This window comes from Gymnoscopelus microlampas, assembly GCF_963454915.1.
Source record: "Gymnoscopelus microlampas genome assembly, chromosome: 11".
In the NCBI taxonomy this organism is placed as follows: domain Eukaryota; kingdom Metazoa; phylum Chordata; class Actinopteri; order Myctophiformes; family Myctophidae; genus Gymnoscopelus; species Gymnoscopelus microlampas.
Window position 1 is genome coordinate 32,915,299 of NC_139948.1, and position 14,153 is coordinate 32,929,451.

A 14,153-nucleotide genomic window follows, 5' to 3' on the forward strand; every position below is an offset into this window, starting at 1 on the left:
TACATTTGAAAACGTAATTTTATTCCAATCAATATCGTCTCCAGTTCATGTTGGATGATCTCAAAAGTAGGCTAACTAACTACAGCTGAATGGCACTTGCTAAAGCCTACAGTACCATCTTTTTTTTATTATATTGTTTTATGGCCGAAGTAGAAATCAAAGCTTTAACCCTGCCTTGAATTGCTATCTCAAATCCCTAACTATGTCCCATTAGTGTCATGTTCTATCTATTAAACCAGCCACCTGCTGGACATGATGAGGTCCAGCCTCATGTGCTTTGAAATCAGTGCCGAGCCTATAGTTACGGCATTAACTGTCTGAGACACTTCACTGTGTATATTGGTTTCCTGTGGGAATATGAAGACACAACACAGAGCCACATGGCGGAACAGGGGACACAGAATCAAAACAACATCTTGACTGCAAAATAACTTTATACTGTATATATAAACAACACCAGAAAAAGAGACACACAACACCAAAGCCTGTCTACAATAATCTTTGTGTTTTCTATAAATGGCCATTGAATGGCCCGGGACCGAAGAGTACATCCAATTATTCAAAGCCAGATCAACTGCTTCAGAAGCCTGTGGATGTCAGCTGCTGGCATTGCCCTGTTGTCACATACGTGCACCTGTGTACACGTTTAGTAGAAGCTGAGCACAGGGGGGCACACAGTAAAATCCTCAGTTTTAATTCACCACATGAACCCATTGCGTCTCTTTCTGGGGGCGTACATTCGGCGAACACAAGTGCTTGTAGATCGACTATTTTCAACAAAGAGATTTTGTAGGGGGAAAAAAGAAGTACAGATCCCTGGGGGGCCGCGGTCAACTAAATATACATACGGGTTTAAGTGGTTAAACGCAGGGAGCGTATATTTTTATTTCTACAAATGTAATATAAGACTAAATTAACACTGAGGATTTTACCACGGAGGAACAAGAGAGTCAGATGGACGAGGGCAGCACAGCCTGTAGTTCACTAGAGTCTAGTTAAGTACACAAGTGATCTGACATTAAAACGCTTGATGGTCCATGGCGTCCGGGCGTAGCAGGGGTAAAGTGGAGTCAAGTCCTCCACGGTGCGTCAAGTTTGGCCGGGTGCTCCAACGGAAACAATTGGCAGTGTTCACAGGGTGGTAAGCCAGTTGGGGAGGGTGTTCTCTGTTGCTGCACTAGCGACTCCTACAGGTTGGCCGGGGCGTCTGTTCAGCAGGGAGCGGAACTAGGAAGGATAGCCCTCCGCATGTGTTACGTCTTCCTAATGAAACTCCTCACTGTCAGGTGCCAAGAAGTGAATTGGTGATATCACGTGTGTCACGTCGTGGTTGTCTACACCCTCCGTAAGACCAAACATTAGGGGTCAGCAGTGACAGGGACTACATGGGGGGAAATGGGAATTGACATGACTAATACAAAAAAGAAAATAAAAGAAAATGCTGATTCTCCCGATGCACCTGGGTTCCATCACGTATTTAAAATGTTCAAAATCAAGCTCGACAAGCAGCCAGCTCTATAGCAGACAGAGGATCATCCCAGCATCACATGTAACAACAAATCGCAAGGAGGAACACTTATGAATGTACCTATAGCCTTCTGGTATGAGAGTGAGTTTGGGAAAAACTGCAACCTTAAAAAACGAATTTATGCTTCATTGCACAGCAGTGTCACTCGCAGAAAATAACCTACTGTAACTGTAAATCCGTTGTTGTTTTTTCTGCAAGCAATATCATTGTTCAACAAAGCTTGAATTAGGCTTTAGTAACAACAACAACAACAACAACAACTGACAGAGGAGTAATGAGAGGTAGCATTGATGAGTGGAACAGATGAGAGGGGGGCCCCAGAGAGGATAAGCAGGCAGCGCCAGAGAAATTCTTTAGATTTGCTTTTCTCTGTGCAAACACAAGACACATAGCCCTGTGAGAAAGAGGCACAAGGCCCCCTGGTTTCAGCTGGTGAACAAATCCGAACAAACACATCATAAAATTGTGCACATGTCCCTACTGTATGAGAGAGAGAGAGAGAGAGAGAGAGCGCGCGAGTGTGTGCGTATGTGTGTGCGTGTGTGTGTGTGTGTGTGTGGTCAGCTACGCAGAGACCAACAGGAGAGTCATTCTGCGTTTAGGTTAGTGTATATGGACGTTAACAACTGATCGAAACCCCACTTTAGCAACAACTGTGATTATATTGTCAAGCGCAAGAGGAAAACTCTTCATTGAAGTTCTATCTTTTTGTCAAAGGGCAGGTTTCAACGTCCATATCAAAATATCGATAAACCATTTACAAAGAAAAAATAAAAATAAAACAGTACAATCTTTAAATTGGCTTCATACAGTAGATACTTTAGTTTTTTGTTTTTGTTTTTAAAAACCTTTATGTTCAAAATCAACTGAAAATGCATGCACGATGTGAATGAGCTTCTTTTTCTTTCTTTCTTTTCACAATACTGTAACATGGTAGTCTGTTTTACAAACACTTATGGACACGAATAAAAAGTAAAAAACTAAAAGAAGTCACCGACATGCATGCTTTCATGCTGAAAAGAAAAAACAAAACAATCACAACCATTAGTAACATTTCACATTATAGCTATCTGAAGAAGAAGAACAAAACAAAACAAAACAAAAATAAAAGAATCATGACACATGAGTGGAATTAAAAACCATGAGAAAGGGGAGGTTGGGATTGGGGAGGCAGGGTTCATTTTGGTGTCATTTGGGGCCAGAGGTCAAGGGTCAGGACTGCTGGCCGCTCCACTGGCTCTCCATGGGCCGCCGCAACAGTTCCTCCACGTGCCTGGCCACGTCCATGGTGTCATCCAAGTCAAAGTCCCCGTCTGCATCCAACATGGAGTCACCCCTGCTTCAGGGCAGTGAGAGGAAGAAGACACATGAGAGCGCTCAGGATATCTACTAGGTTGAGAGTCAGTGATTCTCAACCTTTCGAATTTCAAGGACCCCCATGCATTAGGCTACGGACCCCCATTTCGATACTTTCAGTTTTTTTATCTCTGGGACCCCAATCTGCACTGAAAAATCGTCAGCGTTTATTTAACTCTGAGAGTGTACGCATGGAACCAGACGGAACCTTAAAGGAGTAGTTCACCCAAAAAATGACTAATTTTCTATCAATTGCACACCCCATGAAGCCTTGAATCCATGGATTTATTTTTGTTTTTGTGGCATTCCTAAGACAATAATTTGATTCCCGTCTCCTACCGGCTAATGTATCCGGTAGGAGACACAAAGTAGATTATTTGTGTCTCCTACCGGATACACACCCGGTCATCAAATTATTGGCTTAGGAATGCCACAAAAACAAAAATAGATCCATGAATTCAAGGCTTCATGGGGTGTGCAATTGATAGAAAATAAGTCATTTTTTGGGTGAACTCCTCCTTTAAGGATCCGTTTGGTTCCATCTGTACACTCTCAGAGTTACAGACCTTGAAGGGTCCATTATGGAACCCCCGGTGGTACCCGGACCCGATGTTGAGAAACATCGTCAAACGGGCGGTCTGACGTCATATGCCTATATATGGAGATCCCAGACGTCAGCGCAAATTGACTATGGCCAAATATGGACACAGCGAGAGAGAGAGGAATGAGAGAGTGAGAGGAAGGTAGAGAGGAGGGAAGGAGAGAGAAGCAGAGCTACTGTAGATCAGCGTGAGAGAGGGAGATGGAGAGTGAGAAGGGGAGGGAAGGAGAAAGGCAGACACAAAGCCTATTTAACCCACACAATAACCCAGCATTGGCTGGATTATTGCCAACCCAGCCGATGATAACGTGGTGCAAAGTTCCGCGTTATCGTCATTATAAGAGACGATTTTCGGTCAGCAGAAACAGAGACACGCTCTTTCACATGCATGTTTGAACATACAAATAAACAGAGAGATAGAGAGATAGAAGAGGAGAGAGACGGAAGAAACTGGATCTTCAAGTGGCTTGTTGACTCACACGGGTGGGTATATTGCATAGGTATGAGGGTGATTGACAGGTGCCGGGGAGGCTCCGTGATCCATGTAGGTGGGGTTCCCGCCCGCCGGGTCAGGGTTTGGTGTAGTGAACCTGTGGAGGAGATGAGCACACAAAATATCAGATAAAAAGCCTGTCTTCAGCAGTTTCCAAAGCAACTGTCTCGAGGTGCGTATCAGCATGCTTCCCACTGCACTGCTCACTGCCTCATTATTTGCACTCGCTCGTCCGAGGGTGCATCAGGGTGATGTTGGGGGGGGGGTATGGGGGCAGAGAGCAGCACATGGCGGGGCCCGCTAACTAACAAGCCAAACTGTAATGATGAGGAAACAACGAGCTCAGGGACCCATGCATGCTCTAATTGGCCTCCTTCAGCAGTAATAGCCAACTAATGGTTGATCTGAATTCAGGAACCAATGTTTGATGATTGACTCTGCGCTGCCTTGTGGGTGTGTGTGTGTGTGGGGGGGGGGCAATGTCGGCCCTCTGCTCTATATGTAAAGTATCTTGAGACAGCTCGTGGTGATTTGTTACTATAATAAAATGTAATTGAATTGAAATTAAATTGAAAGTGGGGACCCCCAGGAGTCCTTGCGGGGAATTCAAGGGGTCCCCAGCTAAATTTGTTAATTGCCAATCTACAAGCTGTCACGATGCAACGCTTGTAGATCTGCTATTTTCAGAACATCTTTTTTAGTTTTTTTGGAAACATTTTAATAACACAAATCTTGTATGGGGTCCCTGGCACAAAATATTTGGGGTCCTTGAAATGAAAAAGTTTGAGAACCACTGGGATAGAGGACAAGAGGATGGGAGTGGGAGACACTTACTCTGGAACCACTTGCTTGATTTGGGGTTTGACATAGCCGTCCACCGCTTTGGCTGGAAGAGACAAACAGGAGACAGTTGTGGTTGTCATAGAGCTGTCACACAGTACAATTGTTAATACAGTACACAGTGTTAATTTAACTCTGAGAATGTACAAATGTAAGTAACAGGTCCATTTGGTTACATTTTGTACACTCCTGGAGTTACATTACAAATGGATAATATAAAACTGAGGATTTTACTGTGCAGCTTAAAAGGAATGTTATTCATTGTCATTGTCAGGCAGAAACCTTGCATCTCCAAATTGTATTGTCTCCACCAGGCCGAAGGCGTGGCCAAGACTATGTTTTGCCATCCGTCCGTGTGTGTCTGTGTGTGTGTGTCCGTGTGTGTGTCCGTCCGTCTGTGAACAGCTAATCTCCAGCACCGATCAATGTGAAACTGTGAACACACACTCCCTGGCAGTGGTGTAGTGGTAATTCTTTGCCTGGGGGGGACGCTATTTATAATGACGTCACGTGCACACACGTGTGACTTTGTAACTTTTCCAAATAATGCCTTGATTTATAGAACCTAAGAAATAAAGGTAGGATAATAAAATGCATATATAAAGGCTATTAACCTGCGATTGTGGAAAAACAAAAACGAAGATGGACGCTGATAATCCTTCTGACCATATCTTCACTGCCCTTGCTAGACCAATGCATTTGAATCGAGAGACCAGACGGGGGTTGTGCATCTGATGGGGTGTGAAGTGCCTTTATCTGCTGGCTATTGTTTTCCTGAGTAGCCTACCAACAACTAATCTACAGACGCTACTAGCTACTACACCTGACCTGACCTACTGATATGCGAAGTAGCCAGGTGGTGCTTGGCGCACGAATCGAGTGGACGCATTCACGTGTTTACGCACGTGCACATCTGTGCATGTCCGTGCGCGTGCTCCTGCTCAAAAGACCGGTGAGACAGCGTGGTACCGCGTGCAATGATCAATGCAATGCGATTTCCGTGAAACTTTGCACGCACATTCCCTCTAGGTTGAGGAAGAAATGCCACCCTTTTGTTGTCAGATGTTGTCTAAACATCAAATCGGTACACATTATCTCTATGGTCATGTGATCAAGACGGATCTGTCCAATTCATATTCCATCCTGATTGGGGAATTCCGAACATTGCTCGCCCACAATAACCTACCTGACCTGGCGGAGACCTGTGCTCAGAGGAGCACTTTTTTTAGTCTTTTTATATTTCTTTCACAAATTAATGCATTATTTTATACTAAATCGTATGACAGTGCTGAGCAAAAGTAGCGAAAAATAGCCAGTTTCCACGTAACTAAATAATAACTACATTGGATCCAATAACTACATTTGGACATGCAAGGTTCCCACCCGACAGCGAAGACATGCAACAGGTGGTGTAAATTAACATGATTTTGCTGTGTAGGAAAAGAAGGTTGCGTACATAGCGGTGGAGTGTAATATTTGGAGAAGACCTCATCCTTGGGTCTGTCAGGGTACAGGAACAGTAGGTGGTTGAGGTCGCTGATACGGTCGGCCAGAGAACGAATGGAGAAGTCTTTGGTTGTGTATGGCATGAGATTCCAGACCATTCTCTCCCCTGATGATTCAGGACAATTAAAAAAGACTCATTATTTCTATGGCACGTTAATTATTTCCAGGCCTGGCAACGTTCAGTGAGCGACGAGCGGGCACTGTACCTGCTTTGTTGGGGTTTTCCGCCACCCAGGCGATGGTGATGCCACCGATTTCAGAGTCGCTGAAGCGCAGGAGGAACGTACCATTGGGTTTAGACATCAGCATATCCTGAGCCTGCTGCTTGTTCACAAAGCCCAAAATAGCACTGAGAGAAAGAAAGAGAGAGAGAGAGAGAGAGAGAGAGAGAGAGAGAGAGAGAGAGAGAGAGAGAGAGAGAGAGAGAGAGAGAGAGAGAGAGAGAGAGAGAGAGAGAGAGAGAGAGAGAGAGAGAGAGAATTCAATTGTCACGTGTTCTCTCTCACCCCTCTTGTTTCATCTTAATGCCCCACATTTGCAGGTAGGGATATCTCCAGGTTGCCATGGAAAATTCAACAAGTGTGGACCATTGGCTGTTATGGAGATTGAAAAAGAGAGGGGGGGATGTCACATCCAGTCTGTACTGGTTGAGTGTAGCTATTTACCCACACAGAAAAAGGCTGTTTGGTTAGCCAATAAAATAAAACCCGTTCTTTCTTAGCAGTCATTCAATGGAAGAGTGAAATTGACGGCGACCTCCGTCACTCTCCTTACCCATCATTCCAGTGTGGCTTGAGATGCTTTTTCGTCAATTCCATCACGCCATCAAACCACTGCCAAAATGTGAAGTTCCTCCCTGGCAGGCTTTCCTGTAAGATGGGGGAGGAGGGAGCTTTGTAAGCCAACGCTGTGCATGTACATACACAGCAGGAAAGAAAAAAACATCAGAATATATACACAGACGCGCTGATCTTCTGAAGGTCATGCGAGTTCCCAGAGACCAGCCGGCCCACAGATAGAGAGAACAACATGTCCTCAATTACCTGGGTTCAATCAGGACACAGCAACACACAGCCATTCCAAATTCGTACATGTGTTAGTGTGTATATGAGAGAGACACAGAGAAAGAGAGTGAGAGAGAGCGAGCGTCTGCACATGCACCTGTACGTGCATGTGCATGTAGTAGTGTGTGAACCGGCTGAAATTAGATGTTCCTGTAATTTAATGAGGGAGACGGATGGTGTGCAGTGAATGTGAGTGTAACCCCCCCCACCCAGTGGCTGCTTCAAGCGAGCCAATGAGGCTTCCAGTTAAATTAGCCATTGGCTGTCTGGACAAACAGACCCATCAGCATGACTGCTTCCCACATGAGGTGCTGTGACTCAGGTCCACCAAAGAGAATACAGGTCTTTTGTTGACATGGCTAAACGGAACAAAGACAATGAATAACTCATCTAGCTTTGCATGCAGCCTTAGTGGTATCCTGAGTTCAGCCTGTGGGGCAAAATAGAGCTTAAGTGACTTATCAGACTGATTGAATAACAAAAAAAATAGTTAAATCAATTAGAATTGTTTTGCGGTAAACTTGTTGATTGAAAAAAAAAAAAAAAAAACACCTCTCCATTATTCGAAAAAGTAATTGACAGAATAATGGCTAAGACAATAATGGATAGCCCAGAGTGGCGCTGACCCTGTTGAACTGGGACCAGGTCATTGTCATGTTGCGGTAGTCGTCTGGGTTGTTGCTGCAGCTGCTGAAGGCCTTCTGCGCCAGGAAGACCAGGTTCTCCTCAGACAGCCCTCGGTTACTCTGAACCTCGGCCTTGTACTTCATGTTGAGAGCATCACACAGCTGCGGCCACAGCACCTTATCAGGCACAAGGAAGGGCACCCGTCCCTGGAGGCGCAGACAGCAGAGGAAAGAGTCCACATGAGCTTTACCATATCTGGCAAGTAAGCAGCATGCGAAAACTCATGATACAGAGCAGGTGCAAAAATGCACGTATGCATGTGTGCACACATGGTTCAGGAAAATAACACACAACACAACGTACCGGCTCTGCAAATGCGTTGTCCCACAATACAGTTGCCGTGGCATTATTGTCTTGGCTCCCATGCACAATCACCACGACAGGAAGTGATAATGTCTGCGCAGGGAAACACAGGAGTCCATCAGCGAAACAATAGTGTTAACAATACCCATGTAACAACAAGCAACCTTCACATTTCTATGGACATAATTATTGGACAATTACTGCGAGTGACTCCTATTAAAAAACTAAACAAAGACTGGGTGAATTCTAGGTGAATTCTAGGTAAAGTGTGGGAGTGGGTTTATGTATCATGGTTTGTGTAAGAGTGAATGCTCAAGGTTATGTTCCTGTGACAAACGCATGATAGAAGACACACAAAAGCCGCTGTAGCAGGAATGTAGCATCATTGTGTTGAAAGTAAAGCCTGACTTATACTTTGTTGGTGCATTGGTGTTGCGTGCTGAAAATAGCCAATCTACAAGCTCAAAACGCATCAAGATGTGATGCGTTGTAAGTAAGGCTATTTATGGCTATTTTTACTGTGCGACACTGACACACACCTATTGTAACAACCCGATCGCCAGAGGAAACGTTCTCATTGAACGTTTTTCAAACTCCGTGCATAGACAACTGGAAAACCCGTGCATAGCCGCCTCGCATCTCCCCCATTGTGACTAAACCATTTCGGAAGGCGCGCAGTCTCAAGGGAATTGTCGCCACGTAAGGGACCACCGAGCGAGCTAAAGCGATCGAGTTGCCGCCCCGAACGTTGCGACATTCCCTTGAGCCTACTCAGGCACAGAATCGTAAATTTTGTTGTGGGGGCTGCTCTGCTTCCGGGTTTTTCCGGGTTGCGACTGGTTACGCCCACCGTGGGACTCGGCGTACATATGCACGGATTTTCGGGGTTTCTAGACGACTATGCACGGAATGACGTGCACTGGATCCGTGCAATGTATACTAAATTCTCTGGCGATCAGGCTGATTGTAAATATACAGTATATCAGGCTTAAGGGAGGCTTCTCTGTTTCCTCTCTGTCCGTAGGTCTGTACCTTAACTTGAAACACAAGCTCGTTGCCGCCGACGCTAAACTGGGATTCAAACAGGATGGTGAACTTCTCTTCTGTGACCGATTCGGCCCCCCGCCGGTCCGACCGCTTGATCCTCTTCAGAGACTACATGAAAGGGAAAACCAGCAAGATGAAAGAAGACATCGGACAAACACACACAACAAAATCCTGAGTTTAATTTAATGTGTAAATGATTGACTTACGGGTTGATCTTTTATACTTTTAGTTAAACGTAGCCTCATTGCCTTTTAAGTTTGACTAGCAATGTGCAATGCATGCATTCTCTTTGATTCAGACCACAGAGTTGAGATGTTATTAATCTATGAATCTCTCAAGAACAGATTCAGAGCTACGCTTCAAATGCGAAAGTGAAAAACGCTGGGGGCGCTGTTTTTCCTTTTTATTTGACGATGGGTTCCCAGATTGTTAATCTATGGACGGAACAGGGGGATTGGCGGTTAACAACCCTGCAATGTGGAGAAAAAGGCTACAGAAGCTGCATGCCGATTCTCCTCAGCACTAATGAAAGTTGGTTCACATGATATGATGCCCACGAGTCCTATAGACTACTAGTGTGTATAGAGCTAGTAGGCATGATAGAATGTAGCCCCACCCACCTCTGCCCTCGGCCTCGCCTGAAAATGTTATTTTCCGCGAGTGGCACCATCGTGCAAAAAAAGTATTAATTAGGCTTAACCATGAACCCAATCACAGCTGGGAGCACACCAAGGCCTTCACCCTCACCATGTTCCTGAAGTGGGCACTGAGAGTGCCCGTCGTTTGGTGGTACTCCATCACACAATTGTTGTTGAGAATTTCCCCGCTGCTGTCACTGGAGGAGAAATGAAGCAAATCAAATGGAAACTCAATTTAGTTGTGCTGTGATGATGTGGTTGAAATCACACCACATGAAATGCATGGGTCATTTCTGCACAGCACAAATGAGTACAAAAAAACCCTAAAAATAATCTCTTTTTGGGAGGAACTGAGTATGGCCATGATGTTCCCTCTTGATTTCTGCTTGTGCAATCAAGACAGCCCTCATGTTCCCAGCATGGGTGAAATACTGTGCATATTGTTTGCCTCTGTACTGAGGGTGAGATAACAAGTCTTTTATATATATATATTTATAACAGCAGATGAATGCTAAGCTACTGCAGCATTCAGTCCATGGCTAACCACCGGCCTTACTGGCCGACCGACTGGCTGATTGACAATGCCGGCAGGATTCTATTAGGCAACAGGAATGTGGGACGCGGCGATGGAACAGTCTAAATGTGGATTCTCCATACGCTCCATACATTCCTCTAAGGCATTGTTCAAGTTCCAGCCATGTCTTTGTGGTGAGCTCTGGTGAAACAGTGGGCCAGAGTTCGTCATACAGATCCACTAATCCCTGTACTGCATATTATCGACATTGCTGCGTATCTTAATTGTGGCATCAAAGCTCTGTGATTAATTATAGTATAGAGTAAAGAAGGTGCACATGCACAGACTCACTTCCTTGTGTTCTCGTTCTTCAGCAGGGCTTTGGCTTGCTGTTCGCTGATAATGGTGGCTTTGACCTGGGGAGGGTTCATGTGCACATTCAACTTCCCCCCCACTAGGAGGCGCACTGTGGCGGCGAACTTGGTCTGCGTTTTGAGCACCTGCGGAGGCTGTTTCTCTATGATGAAGGTGCTGAGGGGAGAGAGAGACACACACAGACACACACGTTGCATTGAGGGGAAACTCCACAGGACACACACCCAACAAAACCTTGCTGATGGTCCTATTGATCGGCTGTGGTAAAGATGTCAGCCGTGGTTTGGTCTGAACACTTTGCTGCTTCTAACAATGTTGCTCTTTCCGTCCGATTCCCACACAGACACACTCACACGACGTACAGAAGGAGAAACAAGCCTAGAGATTAGGCCTCTGGGCTCTTGGGGAGCCGTTGAAAGGGAGCGCAGCCGTCATTTTGAGCTCTGCCGCTGACAAGCAATCCACTCTGCGGGTGAAACTAAGAGGTGATGATAAGAGACGCTACAGTACATGCTCTTCCCTCCCCAGCCCACGACCTCCTGGGGTTTTATGTCAGGGACACATAGGGAGGATGCGGTTTAGACGGAGGAGCAGGATATGTGCAGAAGAGAGAGAGAGGAAACATATGTCGTGCCTACACAGAAAAATCCTCAGTGTTGTTTTAAACCTGAGTGTGTACAAAATGGATAAATGAACACTGAGGATTTTACTGTGTACACCGTGACAGCAGACATCCTGGGTGCAGCGTGTCTGAGCCTTAAAAGACATTGGCGTGACAGTGGCACGGCTTCTCTGTGCATTACGGGTCCCTGCAGGGACACAAACAAGTGGGAGAGTGGGAGGCAGCGCTGGTTGAACAAGCTCGGATGACTTCCTGTTCAGAGACGCAGGCAGAGGACTGAGCAACAGTGGCAGATGTGCCTTCAGGGCCGCAAGCGTACGCTAGCATCCATATGCAGCAGTGTATACTATAACCTAAAACGAATTGCGTGCGCTCCTGCTTTTATCTCCTGCATGCAGCCTGTTCTTTGTCTCTCCTGAAATATCTCTCTATCTCACTTTCACTTTCCTTTGCTTCTATCTACCTCGCATTTTCTTTTTTATCTCTTTAAGTCCTGCCATAAGTGTTAGGTTATCTCACCCCTCTCTCCCTCCATTGAACCTGGACTATGTCATCCTCTCTTTCTCTCTCTCTCTCTCTCTCATTTCTCTGTTAATTGGGAGGTCTAGTGGAGGTCAAGGAGTCAAGCTGATCCCTCAGAGGTGTGTCAGACCGGCCTCTCCATTCTACGCATCAGCCCAGCATGGGGCTTAAGCATGGAGCCGCTCACGCACGCACGCACGCACGCACACACACACACACACACACACACACACACACACACACACACACACACACACACACACACACACACACACACACACACACACACACACACACACACACACACACACACACACACACACACACACACACACACACACACACGGGTGGATTCTCAATGCTCTACAGTGATATAACTATGCTCCTGTGATGCTCAATCAATCATTAGGTCGATTAGCCCACTGGCTGGGTAATGTAATCCAGGTAATAAATGTCCTCTCTATTGAACACACGAAAGGCCAGTGGTTGTGTATGTGAGACAGAATACTTGTGTAGGGGCCACCATTGGGTGCAGCCCATGGTAACGTGATTGCACATGTAACAACATAATTGAACACGCACACGCACGCACACGCACACGCACACACACACACACACACACACACACACACACACACACACACACACACACACACACACACACACACACACACACACACACACACACACACACTAATGCTAACATACATTCTGACATGTTTGGATGAATTGAAGGGGGATAGCTGAAGTGGGTGAAGATGGCGTCACAGAAGACAGGGAGAAAGGCTATGAATCTCAATGAGTGGTTCTCTTGCTGCACGGGTACGCTGCTAAAAAGATAAAGATTTGCCAGAATAAGAATTTCTTCTTCATATACCTTCTTCCATATACCGCTACATGGCATTCAGAGGTTCTTATTTAGTATCCTTTATATCAGGGATTCCCAAACGTTTTCAGCTCGAGACCCAAAAGAGAAATTTGTTGTCTCCCAAGGAACCAAACATCCTAAATTACATTATGAAACAATCACTTAAACCCAATTTTAAAAATAGAGAAATTAGCTGAACATTTCTAAAATATTTTAGATTTTAACATTTTTTGAAAAACGTTTTGTAAAACAATAAAAAGCAAACAAACAAACAAATAAATAAATAGGAGAGGTAAAAAAAAAATCTGCACTCAAAATGGATCACGACCCTTTGTTTGGGAAACACTGCTTTATATTATAGCCAGGCAAACACAAATGTTCACGCGTGACACACAGCATACGACACACACATAAGACAAAAACTAAAACCACACATGAGACACACACACTCACACACCTCGTGACCAGGGCTGAGATGATGTCTGTGATAGTACTGTTGAGTTCGTTGAGTAGCTCTTCAATGGGACCAGGGATGGGCAGCTGTTGTCTGAGGTGCTCTGCCCTCCGAATCTGCTGCCTGTTCTGCCATATAGTATCCGCCAACTTCTCACACCTGATGAAAGCATTATGCACATACTCAAAACATGGATGCAACCAGGACTTGTGTGGATATTTGACACAGAAATGTGTCCTTGGAATAAATGAGGCCCCTCTGTAGCTGAGACTGATGGTAAAAGCGACGTCGACTCTGATACATCCAAATATTTTCGAAATCGAAGCTGGTTTTGAACCAAAAACATGAAAAGAGGTAGAGACCGCAGAGGCGCACACCATTTTCCAGGTAAAGGATTTACTTTATTTGCGACAACGTTTCGATCTCGCAGGATCTTCGTCAGGTCAGTAAATCCTTTATCTGGAAAATGGTGTGCGGGCTCTACCTCTTTTTCATATTCGTTTCATTGGCCCAGCACCCACCGTCGATCGGCGGGTAAATACATAATGCTTTGTACCAAAAACACAAATATCACTGAAGCTTTTTGGGATAAAGAGCATCAGTGATGCAATCTGGCTCAGCATGGGATAAAACAGACTTAGTCATCTGATGCGGAAGTCTTGAGGAAGTGAAAGCTACAATCTGTACGTTTTATGTCCAAGCTACAATAAACTGTAGTGTCGAAACCGGTCTGCT

The 14,153-nt window shown here is 45.2% G+C and overlaps 1 protein-coding gene across 2 annotated transcripts in view; it reads right to left on the minus strand.

The window, feature by feature from the left end:
* The window catches only part of stat5a (signal transducer and activator of transcription 5a), a 73,332-nt gene continuing 59,179 nt past the window's right edge, over positions 1-14,153 (minus strand). For both annotated transcript variants that reach the window (XM_084072758.1, XM_084072759.1), the window contains 12 exons: positions 13,422-13,577; positions 10,929-11,108; positions 10,173-10,260; positions 9,411-9,533; positions 8,379-8,471; positions 8,015-8,221; positions 7,099-7,193; positions 6,531-6,673; positions 6,275-6,430; positions 4,813-4,864; positions 3,965-4,075; positions 1-2,864 (listed from right to left, as the gene is read on the minus strand). In XM_084072758.1, coding sequence (XP_083928884.1) covers positions 2,741-2,864; positions 3,965-4,075; positions 4,813-4,864; positions 6,275-6,430; positions 6,531-6,673; positions 7,099-7,193; positions 8,015-8,221; positions 8,379-8,471; positions 9,411-9,533; positions 10,173-10,260; positions 10,929-11,108; positions 13,422-13,577 — 1,528 coding nt within the window. In that variant the 3' untranslated portion in view covers positions 1-2,740. The remainder of the gene's footprint in view (positions 2,865-3,964; positions 4,076-4,812; positions 4,865-6,274; positions 6,431-6,530; positions 6,674-7,098; positions 7,194-8,014; positions 8,222-8,378; positions 8,472-9,410; positions 9,534-10,172; positions 10,261-10,928; positions 11,109-13,421; positions 13,578-14,153) is intronic.